This window comes from Carlito syrichta, unplaced genomic scaffold, assembly GCF_000164805.1.
Source record: "Carlito syrichta isolate Samal-C Ts95f unplaced genomic scaffold, Tarsius_syrichta-2.0.1 Scaffold305187, whole genome shotgun sequence".
NCBI lineage: Eukaryota > Metazoa > Chordata > Mammalia > Primates > Tarsiidae > Carlito > Carlito syrichta.
This window is the reverse complement of record NW_007249283.1, coordinates 149,122-171,491: the sequence shown is the minus strand read 5'-3', so window position 1 is coordinate 171,491 and position 22,370 is coordinate 149,122. Positions and strand designations below refer to the sequence as shown.

Genomic DNA, 22,370 nt, shown 5'->3' with positions numbered 1-22,370 from the left:
GAGGCAAAAATTCAACAAGGAGATACAGAACCTAAATGTGACACTCAACCAAATGAACTTAGTAGACACCTACAGATTATTCCACACAACAACCATAGAATATACATTCTACTCATCACCACATGGAATGTACTACAAGATCAATCACATCCTTGGCCATAAATCAAGCATAAACACATTATATAAGGTTGAAATATTGTCATGCACCTCCTCAGATCACAGAGAAATAAAAATAAATATCAACACCAACAAAATTTCCTCAAAGCACACAAAGATATTGACACTAAATAGCATAATGCTGAACAACTACTGGATCAACACTGAAATCAAAGAAGAAATTAAAAGATTCCTGGAAACAAGAAAAAGAAGACACATCTTACCAAACCTCTGGGTTGCCATGAAAGCAGTTCTAAGAGGGGAATTTCTACCTCTACAGGCACACATCAAGAAAATAGAAATATCATAAGTTGAGAGCCTAACAAATCACCCAAACTGGAAAGAGAAGACCATCAAAACCCCAAATTTAGCAAAAGAATCCAAATCACCAAAATAAGAGCCCAAATATGAGACATAGAAGACAAAAAAATCACAGAAAACATCAACAAAAAAAAAGGTTGGTTCTTTGAAAGAATTAACAAGATTGATGGGCCACTAGCCAGAATGACAAGAAAAAGAGAGGAAAAGTTCAAATAAACACAATCAGAAATACAAAAGATCAAATCACAACTGACCCCAAAGAAATACAAAAGATGATCAGAGGTTACTATGTACACCTATATGGAAATGAAGTTGATAACCTAAATGAAATGGAGAACTTTCAGACATCATACAACCTCCCCAGGATGAAATAAGAAGACACTGAGACATTAACTAGACCAATAACAATCCAGAAAATTAACTCTGTCATATGAAAACTACCTACAAAAAAAGTCCTGGACCACATGACTTTCTAGCAGAATTTTACAAAACATACAAGGAGGAACTGAGACCAATCCTATTGAAAGTATTCCAGGAAATTGAGAAATATGGAATTCTCCCCAAATCATTTTATGAAGCTAACATCACTCTGATACCCAAAACAGGTAAAGATCCAACAAAAAAAAGAGAGATACAGGCTGATATCCCTTATAAACATAGATGCAAAAATCCTCAACAAGATTCTGGTAAATCATATACAGAAACACATCTCAAAAATCATCCACCATGACCAAGTTTCATCCCCAGGATGCAGAGCTGGTTCAAGATTTGAAATATCATAAATGTAATTAAATACATCAACAGATGTAAAAACAAGAACCACATGATTATATCATTAGAAAAAGCTTTTGAAAAAATCCAGCATCCCTTCTTGATAAAAATCCTCAAACACCTAGGTATAGAAGGAACATACCTCAAAATAGTAAGTGCCATCTATGGTGAACCCACAGCTAACATATTGCTAAATGAACAGAAACTGGACACATTTCCCCCTGAAAACTGGAACAAGACAAGGCTGCCCACTCTCACCCCTCTTGTTCAATATTGTGTTGGAAGTCCTAACTAGGGCGACTGGACAAGAGGAGAAAATCAGGGATATCCAAATAGGAAAAGAGGAAGTCAAGTTATCCCTCTTTTCCAACAATATGATCCTATACCTCGAAAATACAAAAGAATCTGTCAAAAACCCGCTTGCACTGATAAAGGACTTTGGCAAAGTCTCAGAATACAAAATAAATGTGTAGAAGACAGTTGCATTCTTATACACAAACAACAAGCACGATCCTATTCACAATAGCCACACACACAAAAAAAACACCTTGGTATCTTCCTAACCAGAGAAGTGAAAGACCTTTACAATGAGAACTGCAAAACACTGCTCAAAGAAATCCAAGAAAACACAAACAAATGGAAAAATATTCCATGCTCATGGATAGGAAGAAACTACATTGTTAAAGTGTCTGTCCTACCAAAAGCAATCTATAGATTCAACGCAATACCCATTAAATTACAAACATCATTCTTCTCAGACCTGGAAATAACAATATAGAAATTCATATGGAAACATAAATCACCATAAATAGCCAAAACAATCCTTAGCAAAAGCAGGAGGTATCACACTTCCAAACTTCAAACTTTACTATAAGGCTACAGTTATCAAAACAGCCTGGTATTGGTACAATAACAGGCATATAGACCAATGGAACAGGATAGAGATTCCAGAAGTAAAGTCTCAATTTCTCAACTGACTCATCTTTGACAAAAACTTCAACAACAACCACTGGGGAGAGGAGAACCTATTCAGTAAATGGTGCTGGGAAAAGTGGCTGATCACATGCAGCTTGAAACTGGACCCCCACCTATCACCATACACAAAAATTAACTCTAAGTGGATCAAAAACCTAAATGTAAAACCTCAAACTTTATGAATCTTAGAAAATGCAGGAGACACCCTTTTGAAAATTGGAACTGGGAACCAATTTCTGATCAAAACCCTAAGTGCCCATACCATAAGAAATAAGACAGGTGGGACTTCATCCAACTGACAAACTTCTGCAAAGCAAAAGAAACCATCAGGAGAGCAGGGAGACAGCCCACAGAATGGGAAAAAATATTTGTCAACTGTATATCTGACAAAGGCCTAACATCTAGGATCTACAAGGATCTCAAACGTGCTGAAAAGAAAAAAGCAAACACCCTATTTAAAAAGTGGACAAAAGACATGAATAGACACTTCTCAAAAGAAGATATATAGGCAACCACAGACACATAGAAAAGTGCTCAGCCTCACTCATCATCAGAGAAATGAAAATCAAAACCCCATTGAGATACCACCTAACCCCAGTAAGAATGGCCATAATTAATAAAACAAACAAGAATAGTTGCTGGCGAGGATGCTGAGAAAAAGGAATGCTTCAACACTGCTGGTGGGAATGCAAACTGGTGCAACTTCTTGGGAAGACAGTGTGGCAATTTCTGAAAGAACTAGAAATTGACCTTCCATATGACCCAGCACTTCCCCTATTGGGACTATACCTGGAAGATCTCAAATCATTCTACAAAAAAGATACCTGCACCTGTATTTTTGTTGCAGCTCTAATCACAATAGCAAAAACATGGAACCAACATGCTGCCCATCGAAGCTGGATTGGATAAAAAAAAATGGGGTACATATACACAATGGAATATTATGCAGCCATAAAGGACAAACATACAGACTTCACAGCAACTTGGATGTATTTAGAGATGGCCATACTAAGTGATCTATCACAAAAGCAAAGAATAGAGTACCATACGTTCTCACTCATAAGTGGACCTTGAACAATTATCATAACTCTATAAAAAAGGAATTGGCAATAGTGGGAAACCACAGGGAAGGGGGGATGGGATTGGAAATTAAGGGAAACTGCTAGGGGAGGGAGGGGCACACCTCATCAACAAGGGTACCTGCATAATCAACATTTGTATACCTAACCCTTAATCTTTAAAATAAAACCCCACATCTTTAAAACAACCACAAAAAAGAAATTCAATTTATAGTTATAAAACAATCAAAAGAGAAATATTGAGGTCCAGATGGATTCACTGGAAAATGCTACCACATTTTAAAAAAAGAATTAATGCCAATTCTACTACATAGCTCTACCAGAACATGAAAGAAAGAAACTTCTCAATTCTATGAGACCAATTACCTTATTATCAAAACCAGACTGATCAGAGGACAAAAATTTAAAAAAAACAAGAAAATACTACATATTAATATTTCAAATAAATATATGTGCAAAAATTCTTTAAAACAACAATAACAACAATAACACACACACACACACACACACACACACACACACACACACACACACACATACACTTCCATTCAGTGCCCAGAATTTAAGCAAGGGCCTGACGTGGAATCAACTGACTCACAAAATAGTAGATACAAAGTAGCTATCTGGTTCAGTGATCCAATGGAATATAATACACAAGCTAAGTCACAATGCAAATGATCATTTTCTGGCTGTGGCCACTGGCTGTCATCACTTCTAGCACAGTAGAACCATGTTAGGGGGAGTGGAAAAAGCACCACTTCTTATCTTCTCCCTCCTGCTACCAGACTCCCTCTGTCCCTTTGTTGCGTATAGCAAAGATCACCCACTAATTGGCCCACGATAGACCAATAGGAAGGGGCCAATCTGTTCTCCAACTACAGCCAAACTCACCTTCACAGCTGTCCCTGTGGCTCTAGCCTGAACTCCAGTACAGGAATCCAGCTCAGGCAGTGACAACTGGAGAGAGTAATAAGACCTACTGCTGAATGAAGGAAGTTGGGAGTATGAATGAATGAGCTGCAGGGGTCACTTGCAAAGGGGCCAGAAGTGATCAGGAAATAATTCCTAAATGTGCCTGTTGCATGAGGAAAAGCCATTTCCCATGGGAGCAAAGTAATGGTGTGGGAGTTCATATTGTCCTTATTGAGTCTTTCCAGGAAACAAGACTTTAAGGCGCAAGGTTCCTGGTTCCTTACTCTCAATCGTTCCCTTCACTCTTTTCTACTGTCACTCCTGTGCTGCTTCTTGTGCTGCTTCTTTTTCTTCTTTGCTGCCTTGCTGTCTTTTGATGTGTGCTTTGCTGTCTTGCTTGTATCACTCTCAGAGTCTGAGCTGTCAGAGTCAGATGACTTCTTGTCTCCATGTTTCTTTTTCTTTTCTGTAGTTCCAGCTATTTGGAAGACTGAGGCAGAAGAAGGATTGATTGCCTGAGCCCAGCAGGTGGAGGCTGCTATGGCTGTGAGTGTGCCTCTGCATTCCAGCCTGGGTGGACAGAATGAGATTCTGACTTCTTTCTTTTTCTGGAATTCCTCATGGGGTCAGGCTTCTCAAATTCTGCAGACTTTGCCTCTTTCTCGTCTACCTCATCAGGTATCAGAGAGTATTTGGTCCCACCTGGTTTCATGAAACAATTATTTGCAAAGTGGCCTTTACAGCTACACTTGCTTGTAGTGTTCAGGACAACCTCGAGGGAAATCTGCCCAGTGTAATCCTGAAAGATCTGCCTCTGCCTCTCTTCTTGCTCAATGATAATGTTGTTTGGATCAAGGTCTTTCCCAGTCCCTTGGTTGACAACTTTCATGGAGAGGGATACTTTTATCCTATAATTTTTCATCTCTCAGCCAATAAGCTTCACCACACTTTGTCTCCAAAATCTACTATCCCAAAGGGCTTATCCATCTGACAGGATGACATATGAGTTGGATGGACCAGACCTTGCTTCCCATAGTCTGGGATTTTGATAAAGGTTCCACAATCTGTCACGATAGCAACCTCTCCTTGGAAAATGATTTAGAGAGCAGGCAAGATTTCCATGGTCTCACACCTTCCTGAATTTATCCTTAATGTTCTATGGCTCTCCATTTCTCTTCTACTAAAGTTTCTTCACGTTTGACGGCGTCAGTTCCTTACACCCCAGCCGCTGCACTGTGCAGAAGGCCAAACCGTCAGTGCATTTCCACTCACAAGACCTCACAAAAATTCTTAATAAAATATTAGCAAATAAAATCGCATACATAGAGAAACAAGTATACATCATGACCAAGTGGGATTTACTCTGAGAAACAAAGGCTGGTTCAATATTAAAAAGTCATTCAGGGTAATCCACCATAACAACAGCCTTGAGAAGAAAAAAAATCACATGATCATAATAAGTAATACAAAAAAAGCATTTGACAAAATTCATCATCAATTCATGATTTTTTTAAAAACTTTCAGAAAAGTAGGAATCATAGGAAACCTTCCCAACCTGATAAAGAATAACTACAAAAAGCCTATAGGTAGCATAATACTTAATGGAGAAAGACAATGCTTTCCCCCAGTACTGAGACCAGAGTGAGGATGTCTGTTCTAAACACTCTTATTCAATATGGCACTAGAAATTCTACCCAGTGCAATAAGGTAAGATTTTTTTTTTTAAGGGAAAAGAGAGCATACAGATTAGAATGGAAGAAAAATGTTTCTGTTTGAAGATGACATGATTCCATAGACAACTGCAGGGAATCAACAACAAAGAATCCTAATATTAAAAAGTGAGTCCAGACACATTACAAGATACAAGAAAAACATATTTTTAAAAAATTCTATTTCTATATTCTAACAATGAAAACATAGATGTCAAAATTAAATTTATATCCTTTGTATCTGCACAAAAAAAAGGAACACTTTGATGTAAATCTGTCAATACAGTACAGAACTTGGAGGCTGAAAACTACAAAACACTGATAAAAGAAATAAAAAGCTAAATAAATGGAACACAAATCATGTTAATGAATTAGAAAACTCAACATAGTAAATCTATCAATTATCTCCAAAATGATATACTGACTTAACGCTATTTCTATCAAAATTTTAGAAAAGTTTCTTGAAAATGTTGACAAAATTATTCGAAAATTACATAACATACAATTCTTAATTTTAAGCAGGAAGGCAGGAGAACTTGAAGAGGTAAAAAATTTTTAGAAAGAAAATGAAGTAGAACAAGTCACTCTAGCTTTAAGACATTAGGTAGCTACAATTCTCAAGACTGCATGATATTGTTAAACTGATAAACAAATTTAAGTCATCTTTAATTTCTTCATTTCCTTGTTTATTTATTTCTAGGCATTTTATTCTTTTAGATGCTTTTATAAATGGAATTATGTCTTAATTTCTCTTTTGTATTGTTTATTGCTGAAGTATAAATACATCACTGATATTTGTGTTTTATCTTGACCCTGAAACTTTACTGAATTATTTATTAGCTTTAGTAATTTTCTTGTGGATTCTTTGGGTTTTTCTATTTATAGGATCATCTCATCTGTGAATAGAGATAATTTTAATTCTTCCATTCCTGTTTGGATGATTTTTACTTTTTTGTGTTACCTGAGAGATTTATGCTTTTGTTTTGTTTTCTGGTAGAAGTGCTTTATCAGATTAAAGACGCTTCCTTCTATTCCAAGTTGGTTAAGTGTTGTTATCCTCAAGGAATGCTGTATTTAGTCAATTGTTTTTGCTCATGTATTGAAGTAATCGTATGAGTTTTGTTTTATTCTATCGATATATTGTATTATATTAATCAATTTTTATATGTTAAAACAATCTTTTATCCATGGGATAAATCCCACTTGTTCATGGCATATAATCATTTTTATATGTGGCTTCATTTGGTTTGCTACTATTTTGTTGTACATTAGTATGTCTTTCATTGAGATACTGCTATGAAGTTTTCTTTTTAGTGATGTCTTTGTCTCATTCTATGAGGGAAGCATTACCCTGACACCAAAACAAGAATACAACAAAGAAAACTACAGACCAATATCATGGATGAACACATGCAAAAATGAACAAAACTATATGAACCAAGAACAAAAACCATACAATCATTTCAATATATACTGAAAAGTCATTCAGTAAAATTCAACATTTCTTTATGATAAAAACCCTCTAACTGAGTATGAAGAGAATATAGCCTGAAATAATAATACTATATATGACTAACGCACAGCTAACATTTGGTGAACAGAGAAAAATTGACAGCTTTTTTCTAAGATATAGTACAAGACAAGGATGTATTCACTTTCACTACTTCTATTTAACATAATACTGGAAGTCCTGGCCAGAGTAACTAGGAAGGAGAAAGAAATAAAAGGCATTCACATTAGAAAGGAAGAATTAAAATTTGTCTTCTATACAAATGACATGATCTTTTACAAAATAAATAAATAAGAACCTAAAGATGGCACCAGAAAACTGTTAGAACTGATAAACTTAGTGAAGTTACAAAATAAACATACAAAAATCAATGGCATTGAACTATACCAGCAGTGAACAATCTGAAAAAGTAATCAAGAAAGCACACCCATTTACAATAGTCATAAATAATATACAATATCAGAAACCAATTTATCTAAATAAGTGAATGATTTATACAAGTAAAAGTATAAAACAATGATGAAAAATATTGGAGATGTTTTAAAAAATTGAAACGCTATTCCATGCTCATGGATAGGAAAGATGGACAGTGTTACAATGACAATACTGCCCAAAGCAATTTACAGATTCCATGTAATCCCTGTCAAAATACCAATGATATTCGTCACACAAATAGAAAAAACAATTCCAAAATTTATATGAAACCAAAAAAGACCCCAAATAGCCATGACAATTCTGAACAACAACAACAACTAAGCTGGAGACATCACACTACGTAACTTCAAAATTTACCATGAAACTATAGAAATCAAATCAACATGGTACTGGCATCAAAACAGACACATAGATGCAAAAGAATGAAAATAGACTCCCTATCTCTCAACACATACAAAAATGAAATCAAAATAGATTAAAGATTTAAATCTAAGACCTGAAACTATGAAACTACTAGAAGAAACATTGGGAAAATGTTCCAGATATTGTTCTGGGCAAATAATTTTTGTGTAAGAGCTAAAAAGCATAGGCAACCCAAACAAAAACAGACAGATGAGGTTAAAATAACTGAAAAGCTTATTCACACAAAAAGTAAAATAATCAACACAATGAAGAAGCAACCTACAGAATGGGATAAAATATTTGCAAACTATCCATTTGACAAGGAATTAATAATCAGAATATAAGGAACTTAAACAATTCAATAGAAAAAAATAATAAAATTAAAATTTGTCAAAAGATCTGACTAGACATTTCTCAAAAGAAGACATATAAATGATCAGCAGTATATGAAGAAAAATTCAACATCACTAATCATCAAAGAAATGCAAATGAAAACCCCAATGAGATATCATCTATCCCCAGTTAAAATAACTTTTATTGGCCATGCTTTTGTTAAGCTTTGGTCCAGTCATGTTTTCCTAAGCTTTGGTACCCTCCCCTACCTGGGGGGAGATTAATAATCTCTCTCTCCCTAATTTACTTTTAAATAAATTATATTTTTCAATCTAAAAAAATGACTTTTTAAAAAATATAGGGAATAATGAATGCTGATAAAGATGCAAAGGAAGGGAAACACTTTTACACTGTTGGTGGGAATGCAAACTGGTACAGCTACTATGGAAAATCATTTAAAGGATTCACAAAAACCTAAAAACAAAACTACCATATGATCCAGCAATTCTACTACTGGGTGTGTGTGTGTGTGTGTGTGTGTGTGTGTGTGTGTTTGTGTGTGTGTGTGTGTGTGTGTGTGTGTGTACACACATATACATAGACATAATGGACTATTATTCAGCCATAAAAAGAATAAAACCCTGTCATTTGCAACGACCTGAATGGAACTGGAAGTCAATATGTTAAGTGAAATAAGCCAAGCACAGAAGGAAAAGTATCACATGTTCTCTCTCATATGTGGGAGTTTAAAACATGGATCTCATAAAGATAGAGAAATTAGTGGTTACCAGAGGCCAGAAAGGGTAGTGGGGAAGAGGAAATTAGGAGAGGTTGATTAATAGGTACAGATATACAGTTTGATAGAGCTAAGACCTAGTGTTTGATTAATAAGTAGGGTGACTGTTGTTTACAGTAATCTATTATGTATTTCAAAATAGTTAGAAGATAATAATTCAAATGTTATAGTGTAAAGAAGAGACAAACATTTAAGGTAAAAGATATCCCAATTACACTGATTTGATCTTTATAAATTATATGACTATATTAAATGATTGTATGCACCTTGAAAATATGTATGTCTATTGTGTATCAATATTTTCAAGAAATCATTTCACTTAAAAACAGAGACAAAAAAATTGAAAGAAAACATGAACAGTTCTTCCATGGGAAAATATCAAAAGGTCTAACGTGTGTATTCTGAATCTCAGAATAAAAGAAAGAGAAAAAATGGGGTAGAAATAAATACTTGAAGAAATAGTGGCAATTTTTCTCCAAATTTGGTAAAAGACTTAAATTTATAGAGGGAAAAAAATCAATGATCCCAAAATAGATAAACAGAAATAAAACCACACCTAAGAATACTAGCCTAACAGGCAAGAAGAAAAATAAGAAAAAAATCTTGAAAATAATTAGTGAAAAATAACACATTAAATACAAAAATATCAGTTCAAAGACCTCTGACCTGCCATCACAATTGATAGAGCACAAGAGACAGTGAAATGACAGTTTTTAAAGTACTCAAAAAATAAGTAACAATAAAACTTTTTAAAGAAAGTCTTCCTAGATATGTTAAATTGCTTTAAAGTTTTCTATGAATCTGTTTTCTGAGTGTTTTACAGACATCCAAGTGCCCTTTCAGAACAATAGGATAGAGTTCCTGGGGCAATTTCATGCAATAAATCTTCTGTCTAATAATGTTTTTCTTACTATTACCTAATAATGGCTTAAAATTATGTAGTGCTTACTATTCATTGTTTAGTATTCTGAAGTCTTTGTTCTCCATCCCATGTTATTGAGTTAAATGCTATCATTACCTTCATTTGAACAATGCAGAAACGAATGGACACAGAAGTTAGGTAACTGACCAAATCTGTCCTCTATTGAGAATTAATGTTAAGATTAAACTGTGTCAGTTGGCTTCAGATTCTATGCTTTTAATGATTAATTATCCTGCCCGGAAGACTAGAAAGAAATACATAGTGATGTTTTCACATAATGTGTTAAGTAACATTTCAACAACAACAGCAAAAAATTACATTTGTTTTTCCTTTACATTTTTCTGGAAAACATGCTTAGTCTTAAAACATCCCTGCAGCATTCGGGTTCTGATAATGCCACAGGTCATCAGTTGGCAGTTTTCAAGCTAAAAACTATTACTATTGAAAACCCCAAAATGATTCTGTTTTCAGTAGATCAAAACACATATCCTTTAAAAGTTCTTATAAATTAATTTTTGACCTCAGATAAAAAAATAATTTTATAGATTTGTTTCAATTGTTAATATATTTTAAAAATTAAATGACAGATCAAGTACATATTGTGGTAAAGATAGCACAAATGCTACCAGTTCATGCCTCCCAATACATAGGTGTATAACTATTATTATATTATATTATATTATATTATTATATTATTATACATAGGTGTATAACTAATATTATATATAGCAAAATCATAAGGAGATAGCGCTGTCCTGCTTTAGTATTTTTATGTGCTGAAAAAGCCTCAAGGGAGATTATAAATAAAAGATGACTTTTGTCTAGAGACACATAGTCCCCCCACATTTTCTTGATTAATATATAGAGTCATGTTTATGATAATTTGGCATCCCCGAAATCTAATTTTGTGATAGACTCCATTTTGTGGCCAAATTTTATATCTTCACTGGGTTTGGGGACTCAGTTTTCCTTCACCAGTTGTTTTCAGTGCAGCTGAGAACTGCTGGTTTTCCTAGGGTGGCAACCATAAGTTGGGACACAGCCCTGATGTAGAGCTTAGCTATTTCCAATTAGGAAACTTATACTCTGTGCTTACTTTCTTCACATAGTTCAATAAAATTGATCTTTTTATGCTTAGATTCATTTTTAAAAATCACTAGTTCGTATGAACTCTTTTTCAAAACCTTTCAATAGCTTTCCCAGGAAATGATGAGAAGGAGACTGAGCAATGGGTATGTGATGACTGGCCTCCCTTTGGGGATGATCTGCTATACTGGATGTTGTTCCCTGATTTACATCAAAGCAAAAGAAAGCAAACAAGTGAGAGAAGGAAAAGGGGAGGAAGATGGCATAAAAATCTTGTAGAGAAGTATCAGCTAGTACCTGACTGTAAGAGAAGAATAATTCTCTGAGTAAACAAAATGAAACCAAAGAAAGAGAGGATTTGTGTTGAGAAAATTTGTTCCATACATACTTTGAGATACAAACTGGAAGAAAAAAATAGTATTATTATTTATTTCACAATCACTCCCTTCCTTTAATCAATTCAACAAACAACAGTTTGCCTACCCAATAATTATATCAATTTTAAATTGTATTTATTGCTAGTTTTCTTTTACTCAGAAATATTTATTGAGTGTCCATAATATGCCAGAAACTATTTGGAGTAGAGCATTGAACAGAACAAAGGAACTCATGCAGCTTACGTGTAGCTGAAAAGATACAGGAATAAACAAAAAAATAACTAAACAACAAAGAGCAAGTACTATGAAGAGAAATAAGCAGGTCAAGGGCATAGAGAGTAAAATGTAAGTGGGGAGTTATTATTTTCATTAAGGTAGTCAAGGAAACTGACATCCTGAGATAAATGCATGATAATTGTAGGAAATTTTAACAAAAAAAGATAAGCAAAATTAAAAAGTGAAATGCCTTCTATTTCATAATCCAGAGTGTGAGATGCTGTCCAGAAAATGGACTGTTTCTCCCCTCCCTCAGGGAGCAGCCTCTAGCCAAGGCAGGTCTCTTGAAGGGTATGCATATTCCCAGTAATGAGTCATGGGATGTAGGTGACCAGGCAAAGCTGAAAACAATGTAGTTGTCACTCTTAATCAATGTAATCATACACACTGTATAGCAATTTGAATAATTAACTTGATTGCTTTGATTATAAAACTGCTTGCTATACTGGTGCTGGTGCAATTTCTTGTAGATGAGGGCAGATTTTTGCAGATTCTTTACCAACTTGCCACCATTAGTGCCTCCTGTGAGTTTAATAAACCAGTGTCTTTCCTTGTTGGACCCAGGGTGACTTCCTTGGAATAAGTAAACATTATGCATAAGCCCCCTAAGATTTGATGTTACCATGTTACATAGATAGGTAGCCTGTGTTAATATTTTGTTCTAGTTCTTTCCATGATATTTTTATCTATGGTACATTGATTTATTGTTTGAAGCATTTGATATATACCTCCCAGTAAACTGATTCTGTTTTACCTTCATTGCCCTGATACTTTTATTGTCTAACTGTAGGCAGAGATCATTTTCTTGCTCCATTTTCAGGCTTGGTCATTGACTTGTTTTAGCTAATAAAATATGATCAGAAGAGATTTATGCTGATTCTGAGCCAAAATTTGAAGTCATTGCCTGTTTCTGCTCACTATCCCCATATCATGAGAATGACACATGACAAATATGGGCTCACTTTCACACTGTGTCCTGGAATTATGACTATCTTGAAGAATCACCAAACACAACAATTGTTACTCCTTGAGATTTTGTTAATGTATCATAAACTAGTTGTCCTCCACCCCAGTCTCAGTTTTGGGGTAACCTTGACCTCATGGAAGCTGCACTACATGAAAATCACAATTCAAACCATACAGGAATCAAGAGCCACCTGGAAATGTCAAGTCCAGCTAAGAAGACCTACCAAGTTTTTTTTGTTTTGTTTTGTTTTTTGGGGTTTTTTGACCATGCTCCAAGTTGGTATTAAGCAACTCTTAAGAAAGCCTCCTCCTTGGGACCTGAAAGATCAGCTTGGAGTAGTAGACTAGCTTTTGCCATCCACTTATATAACTTTCCACAATGCACCTCCCTGCAAGGAACAATGGAAACCTGGAGATGAAAATTCAAAATACTCAAGTCTAATGGTTTTTTGCCATCCTCCTTTCCTTTTCTTTTCTTTCTCCACATCACCCATAGGTTAGAAAGTCGTAATTTCATTGTACTTCACCCTATCCTTCTAAAATAACAGGATGACTTAAAGCCCTGCTACATAAGAGGAAGCATTTTTTCTTAAGCCTCTTCCCCATCCACTTCTGATGGTACCTACCTCAGAAACAACCTATCATAAATTTGATGTGTATGTTTCTCGATAATATTTTGATTTTTACCATGCATATGTAAATATATACATGAAGAATATACTAAATTGTTTAATATGAGAATTTAAGATATTATTGACATATTTTCAATGTACACAAAGATATAAAAGTTAGGAATTTTTTTCTATTTAAATATTTACTAATGATAAACAGTCACATTTACATTAATATGCAGTATTAGTAAAGCATTCTAAAGTTAATCTACATATAAAGTCTCTGAAAAAAGGCTTAACAAGCTTTAATATTTTTTTGAACTCCCACCTCCTATCTCAAACCACGTGAAATATACACATATTTTTTTTTAGAACCCTTTAATTAAGTTTATCAATATGTTTCATGATATTTTCCTCACTTTTGTTTCTAAAATTCTACTTCTTCTGCGTAGAACTCTAGGCAGAAACAGCCTATCATAAGCTTTTCATTTTGAAGAAAAATTATTTTTCTTCTTGATAAAATATCTTGTCAATGACAATCTGTGGGTAGATCGAAGAATAAACACTTAAGACACATGTTCATTTATTTAAGCTTGTTTTTAAACTTCAACAAGAAATAAAAAATTTTAAGATATTGTTCCAAATAATATAAATCATATTGAGATCTTTGTATATATGAATGATAAAAAAAGTATAGCTCGTGTGAAAGAGATGAAATATATATATGTTTTAAATTTCAGCACTGTGTGTGGTTTTATTTTGATTTCAGTTAAACCAGAAATATTTACAATAAATCAATTAGTGAATCAATGTTACATACATTAAAAACTAACCACACATTCTGACTTATACTTTTCTAAATGTTTCAATGATGTTAACAAACATACAAGTTCACATTTATCTAACTAATAAAAAATAAAATACAGAGAGTTTTTATCATGGACATTAAATGTTGGAAAAACAACACAGGAAACTTGTTACTTTCAATCATGCAGAAAACTTTCAATGTCTTAAGATGTTTTAACTTATTAGTGGGAAGACAAGGTTGTGTTTAACATTCTGTGTTGTAAATATTCCAAATGCCTACCTCCTCTTAGCAGTGAAGAGAAATAGTCCACAGCATGGTGCCTATATCAATGGAAATGCTTTAGATCTTAGTGAATTACACCATAGCTTTCCTTTTATTTAAACATGATTCTATGTTTAAAGAAGACTAACTTTGATTTTGCTTTCTTTTTTTTTTTTTTAAGTTGGAGTCTCACTCTGTCACCCAGACTGGAGTGCAGTGGCTGCTCTGCAGCCTCGACCTGCCGGGCTCCGGCAATCCTTCTGCCTCAGCCTTCTAAGTAACCGGAATTACAGGCACGCGCTACCACGCCTGGCTGATTTTTTTATTTATTGTAGAGATGAGGTCTCGCCAAGTTGCCCAGGTGGGTCTTGAACCTGAAGGCTTAGGCAATCCACTCACCTCAGCCTCCCAAAGCGCGGGATTACAGGCTGAGCCACCAAGCCCAGCGCTTTTGCTTTCTTTTAAAGAGAGGTCTTATTTTTTCTGTCTTGATCTTGGTGAGCTGGATGTCTATGAAATGCCTTAAAAAATAGTTTGGGCATAGAAATCTAGATTCAAAGACATTTTCCCTAAGTACTTTGAAGATATTATTCCATTGTCTTCCAAGATAAATTGTTGCTGAGATAAACTACTTTTAATATGTTTATTATTTCTGCACAGGGAATCTATATTTTTACTTTGACATGTTTTTAATATTTTTCATTATTTTAATGCTATAAATTGTATTACTTTATGCTGGTTGTATGTTTATTTTTATTAATGTTTCTGGACACTAAATGGGTTTTGTCAATTTGTGGACATATATCTTTCTCAATTTTGAAAAATTCTGAGCCATTGTCACTTTGATTATCACCTCCTCCTCATTCTCTTTATTATATCATTCTTTGAAGTTTATTAGCTATATATTGCAGCTTCTTGATATACCTTATTTCTCTTTCCTATGCTCTAACATTTTTATATAAATTTATGGGGTACAAGTACAGTTTTGTTATATGGACATATTACGTAGTGATGAGATCTGGACTTTTACTGTAGCCATCACCCAAATAACATACACTGGATGCAATAAGTCATTTTCTATTCTTTGTTCCCCTCCTATGCTCCCACATTTCCACGTCTTCAGTGTCTATTACTTCATGCTCTATGTCCTTGTGTACACACTATTTATCTTGCACCTGTGAAAACATATGGCATTTGACTTTCTATTTCTAAGTTATTTCACATAAAACAATGGCTTCCAGTTCTTTCCATACTGCTGCAAAAGACATGATTCCATTTTTGACAGCTGAATAGTATTCCTATATACTATATATATTTTATATAATGTGTTCATTAGCAGAGATTCTATTCATCAGCATGGAACCACTGATAATGCTAACATTATATGTAATATAAAGAGCAGGATTTTGGTATCTTTTGGTAAGACTCTAAGGTCAATTTAACATTTTATAGCAAGAAAGCATTAAGATAATATTTGCATTACTTTAAAAGTTGACAGTAAAATTTTAAGCTCTTCTTTTTAAAAAGTAGACACAATTCTATTTCTCTGTCATTGTAACTTCTTACCAAAGTATATTCAGGGTAAACTAAGAGGCAGAGAAGTAAACGCTGTCTGCCATATACAAGTATGTTTGCAGAATATTAAAACTTATAAATACATATAACTTTCTACAGCCACATCTTCTTACTCTCCTTAAAGTGATATAAATGATAAACACATTCATTGAAATCACTCAACAGTATTCTCTATAGCATATAAGACCAACAAGCAAATTTATATGTTAAATGTATGCCTTATACTAAGATTCAGCATTCTATATTAAGTAATCATTATCTAGATATGAAAAGATTGACCATTAATTATCTTGACTAAATATTAGACAAACACTTTTAAAATACCAAGGAACTTGGAAATTATGTTCAGGTTAAGAAATACAAAATATAAACACTATTATGTAAAAAATCTGTCAGATTGGATTCGATTTAGTTGAACACAGATTTACATCTTTCATGAGTTTAAACCTATTGTAGAAATGCCAGTTTATTTGATCAGAAAGCCAGTAAATGAAATGCAGATTTACTAATCACTTCATGGGGAAACAAATCTAAATCTTAAAAAAAAAAAAACAACAACTTTGTATTGTAGTTAACATTAATAAATCTGAGAAATTAGAACTTTTTTCTTAAAGTTATTAATCAATGTGATTTGCTAAATAAAGACTCGTTTTTTAAACTTAGATTTTAAAAATATGTTTGACATAATATCTGTAAGAAGGATTATTATTTTGTGAAGGGTCGAGAATTTTAATATATTAGAAGTCAAATTTATTTTAGCGAATTTTAAAAGTAGATAATTTATGTAAGTACTTATTCATACTTCATAAACCAATTTGAATTTCCATTAACTTAAGAGATATTTTACTATAAATTTGTAACATCTGCCAGAGGTAGAAAAATGCTTCACATTTGTCAAAGAGATGTAAATACTTTTCTAAATTTATAGAAACACAAACAGGAACACAGATATAAAGAGAACTGAGAGCTTCGGTTCTACAGCTCAAACAAAGATCAAAAGTAAAAAGAGAAGGCACAAGACTCACCAGTTGAGAAATCAAGGAGTCATTCTTCCAAATGGGCATAAAATTTTAATTGTTTTGAGCTCACGAATAGACAAAAAGAAACAAACAAGAAAAGCTAACAAACCAAATTATCTTGTCATATCTCATTTAAGAAAGGGCAGATTATGATCTACCAGGCAGGACGCCAAAATACCAGAATTATCTTTGGAGGGCAGGCCCCTTGAAATATATGCTTCCCCTGCTAGGTAAGTGTTCTAGAAAACCATAAGCAGCAATGTATCAGCCAGCATTGTTTTAAGAGGCTGTGTTTAGCCGGGCTCGGTGGCTCAGCCTATAATCCTGCACCTTTGGGAGGCTGAGGTGAGTGCATTGCCTGAGCCCACGGGTTCGAGACCCGCCTGGGCAGCGAGACCTCATCTCTACAATAAATCAAAAAAAAAAAAAATCAGCCGGGTGTGGTAGCGCGCGCCTGTAATTCCGGCTACTCGGAAGGCTGAGGCGGAGGGATCGCCGGAGCCCAGCAGGTCGAGGCTGCGGTGGCCGGGAGCGACCACTGCACTCCAGTCTGGGCGACAGAGTGAGACTCCAACTCAAAAAAATTTTTGTAAAAAATTTTTTGGAGAGTTTTTCAACACATTTACCCATTTCATGATGGATTATTTACACAACCTGACCACATTGCACTGAGTGTTCAGCAGTTTTTGACCAAAAACACCATGATCCCCGTACTCACCCTTCCTAATCACCCAATCACCCTGAGCAACTTTTTTTGTTGTTTCCCCAGATAAAAATGGTTCTCAAAGAGAAACGTTTTGCTAATGTGGATGTGGTGAAACAAAAAAAGGGTAGAATCACTAAAAGGCTTCAATATTGACAAGTTCAGATTCTGTTTTAAGCAGTGGAAAAAGTGTCTCAATAGGTGTATTGCATCAAGTAGTGAGTGCTTTGAAGGTGACTGAAGTTTTAAACATGTAAAAATACAAACACATTTTTCAATAAATAAATTCCTTGTTTTTTTGAGTCCCCCTTGTATAAGACCAAGATCACCAAATAGACCACAAAACTGAATTTCCATGTAATGCTACCACCATTGGGAATAAATTATCTACATGAACAAGAAGCAACAACAAAAACAGTAGGGGAAAACAAAACAAAAAACCCTAGAGCGTCAAAAAAGTTAGTAGTTGATTGCCACTTGGAATTCACTCCAGTAGCCAATAAGTCATACCTGAACTTGAACAGCCACAGTAGGTATGTATACTACAATACGGTTTACTAAGCTCTGTTGTGAGTTTACCTGTATACCTCAGTGAGTTATCTCCAAAACAAATAAATTATTATTTTCAAAGCTGAAATACATGAGTCGCATATAATGTAAAATGAACCATATCAAAGATTTTATTTAACTTATTAGTAAAAACATCAGTCCCCTCTGACTAGTTCAGACACTAGAAATACATAAGGCATTAAGACACTAGAAATACATAAAGCATTAAAAGAAATGTTACAGTAAGATTTCTGAATTGAATATGAAAATGTTTATGTCTGACACTTTTATAAACCATAACCTTTAGTGTTATCTGTTTTACTGGACAAACCCTATTTGCTTCTCCTCCAAACAAAAATCTACAACTATAAACTCTTGTCCCTGTGGAGTGATCATTGCATAGTCAAAAGACAGTTAAGACCAGCACCACACTGAAAGAAAACCAATAATCTTTTTTTACTATTTCAAATTTGGAATAATTTTTTTGACATTGAATGAATGATATAATATTTACTTGTAGTGGCCTCCAACTGTCTATATATTTACCACTTAGCTTTAACTACTTCTTAGTACTGTGAATTCTAAGACCATATATAAAAGGATGAAAAACTTTAAGAAAGTTAAAGTATATTTGAAACTCTATGGTAGTGGATAGACTGACATTTTTAATAATATAGTTACTTTGTTAAATCATGCATAAATTTGGTTTCAAAGGCAATTAAGCTTGTATTTAGAAATGCCTTAATAGTTTGGATCGCCACATGGTCTTTTTCATCATTTGGATATAACAAAACAAATTAATTTGATAAAAAGTGTTTCACAAGAGAGATTAAAATTATAGTTATGCATTCTGTCTTATTAAGATGACAAGAGTTTCATTTCCAGGGTAGCTTTCTCCTATAGTAATCTATCTTAAAGACTTTTGCTTAAATGACTATAGCTGCCATAAAATCTCAGTAAAGCTTTATGCAGAGATTAGATAAAATAAAAGAAATTATTTCAGATGATTGCAGTTTTCAGTTGGTCCATTCTTAACATATGAATATTTATTCTTTATAACCATATCATTTGTATTGATATTGTTATTATATTACATGTTAAGTAATAATTTAGTTAATTTTTTGAACACTATTTCCGTTAATGTTCTCTAGTCTACATTTGATTCTAACACTGACAAATATTGAATATTATAATGTTTAAAACCTCTCTCTATATTTGCGGCAACAAATTTCTTTATCTTTTTCCAATTCCCTTTTATCCTGATCTTAATGTGACTATCTTAAGAATTTTTGATGTTTTTGCCCTATACCTCAATACAATGTCAAATTACATATATGTTTCCAATACTTTGATTGATACTTAACCTATACTTTTTTTTTCCAGTTAATAGGCTATCACTCTTCTTCCCTGTGAATGAACAGGGAATAAAATGATCAGGCCCCACCTATATCACTCCTTTTAGGATAGATTTCCATATTTTGTAATAATTCTTATACTCATCAAGAGTGTATCTAATTTTGTTTTACTTATTCAGATAATTGTTTTCAGGAAGATGCATTAATAACTGCTAATATATTACTTGTTGGCCCTTTCAAATAACAGACACACACATATTTTTTTAGAGATAAGGCTTTGCTCTGTCACCCTGGCTAGAGGGCAGTAGTGCGATCATACCTCATTGCGGCCTTGAACGTGTATGCTCAAATTATCTTTCCACTTAATTCTCATGAGTAGCTGAGACTAGAAGTCCACACCACCAGGTCCTGCTAATTTTTTAAATAATTCTTTTAGAGATAAGTTCTCACTAAGTTGTCCAGGCTGATCTCAAACTCCTGACCTCAAGTGATCCACCCACCTTAGCCTCTTAAGTACCTGGGATTACAGGTGTAAGCCATTGTGCCTGGTTTACTTGTATTTTAACAAAGGTATCCTGTGTCTTAAAGGAAAGCAGTACCTCTTGTAGAAATTTAGATTTATTTTTTTCGAGGACTGCAATAACAAATTACCATACACTGGCTGGCTTAAAACAAAATAAACGTATTCTCTCACAGTTCTTGAAGATAGAAGGCATCAACAGGGTCATAATCTCTCTGCAGTCTCTGTTTAACCCCTTTCTTTAGCTTCTGGAGTTGCCAGCAATCCTTGGTGCTCCTTGGTTTATAGAGGAGTCACTCCAATCTCCACCTGAATTGTTATATGGCGGGTTTTTTTTTTTAGTTGGAGTCTCACTCTGTCGCCCAGACTGGAGTGCAGTGGCCGCTCCCGGCCACCGCAGCCTCCATCTGCTGGCTCTGGCGATCCTTCTGCCTCAGCCTTCCAAGCAGCCAGAACTACAAGCGCGCGCTACCACGCGCTAATTTTTTTATTAATTTTAGAGACGAGGTCTTGCCAAGCTGCCCGGGCGGGTCTCGAACCCGAGGGCTCAGGCAATGCACTCGTCTTGGCCTCCCAAAGTGCTGAGATTACAGGCTGAACCACCGAGCCCGGCCTCTTCTCTTCTTAAAGGATAATAGCCACATAGGATTAGGGCTCATGCTAATTCATGTGACCTTATCTTAACTTGATTACATCTGCAAAGACCCTCTTTCCAAGTTAGGCTGCATGCAACAGCTACAGTCACAAGTGTTTGGACTTTGATATACCTTTTACAGGGACACAATTCAACCCATGCTATCAGGTGTTGTGCTACAATCTTCCAATTCTTCCCAAGTAGTTAGAGAAGCTGTACCCAATTATTGGGAGTTAACAATTTAAGTTTCCCATTAACTGGGCTTTTCAGGTAGTAAGATGGTTATTCTTTTACATATTTTGTTTGAATGTAGACATTCTTGGATTTTATTCACAATACTAGAGCCAAAATAGTGAAGGAAAATTAAGGGAGGTATACAAGTCATCTGTCTCATGCATCATCTGAAAATAGTCAGATAAATCCTGACTAAAATTTTTGCTTTAGCGTTAGTGACTGGAACTAAAATAAACATTCTTTGATTTGCAGTGGGCTTGTTATGCTTGTGGCGTTGGGGTACTAGAAAAAATATCATTGGGAAGCAAAAACTAAGAAAATTTAATATAGAACTCATTGATGCAGTCTTAGGAGAAGCACTTTTTAAAACAATAAATGTATTTTATGAATGCTTTTAACATTCCCTACATTTTTCAGTAGTCTTTGCATATTGATATTAAAGGTATCTTAGAGAGTAATTTATATAGAAATATATGATATTAAATATCATATGATTGTAAAACCATTAAATACTGTTTTTAAGGCTACAGAAAAAAAACTACTTTGGGTTCTCCTAATGCATACTTTTAGTATTTCAGCAAGGTTTCAGCTTAATTTTGACTTTGCTTTATGAGAAGATAATTTGTTAAGCACATTTATCTTATGAAAAAATTGACCTGCTCATGTGACAAGTTGTATGCATACTCCTTGTAGCCTAAAAACATTGTCATATGAATAACTGATATGCTAGTTATAAATCATTCTTAGCTGATAGTTAAGTGAAGTTTCAAAATTCTACTTCTATAAGAAATTCTCTAATTCAGGGCTGCATATAGCATGGTAGAAAATGCTATAAAAAGACATTTCTATTTGAGAAAAAGCTTTTTAATTTATAGTTTTAGTTATTCAAGTAGATGTATCTTTTTTTAGATGCTACAACTGAGAACATAATGTTTCTCTTATTAGATATTATTTCTGATCACTAGCCTGTTCACGATCTGAGACAGAGAGGAAAATTGGAGTGGGTTGATATTAAGATTGATTGTTTCTATAATTGAGTGAAAGATGGCACCTAGAAAACCAAGGAGTTTTTCTT

The 22,370-nt window shown here is 34.2% G+C and overlaps 1 protein-coding gene across 1 annotated transcript; it reads right to left on the bottom strand.

Moving 5' to 3' along the window:
- Positions 1 to 4,513: 4,513 nt before the first annotated feature.
- On the bottom strand, positions 4,514 to 5,418 carry LOC103263617 (nucleolar protein of 40 kDa-like). The gene is made up of 2 exons (XM_021714059.1): positions 4,805 to 5,418; positions 4,514 to 4,682 (listed from the first exon to the last, which is right to left on the bottom strand). The coding sequence occupies exons 1-2, from the start codon at positions 5,134 to 5,136 to the stop codon at positions 4,514 to 4,516; spliced, it is 501 nt and encodes a 166-aa protein (XP_021569734.1). The 5' UTR covers positions 5,137 to 5,418.
- Between the last annotated feature and the right edge of the window lie 16,952 nt (positions 5,419 to 22,370).

Bases quoted from the DNA above. Each gene is read 5' to 3' on its own strand.
- LOC103263617 (XM_021714059.1), bottom strand. From the start codon at position 5,136: ATGAAAAATTATAGGATAAAAGTATCCCTCTCCATGAAAGTTGTCAAC. The intron at 4,683-4,804 runs ATCTCATTCTGT...AGCTGGAACTAC, and splicing joins AGAAAAAGAAAGAAGTCAGA to AGAAAAGAAAAAGAAACATG.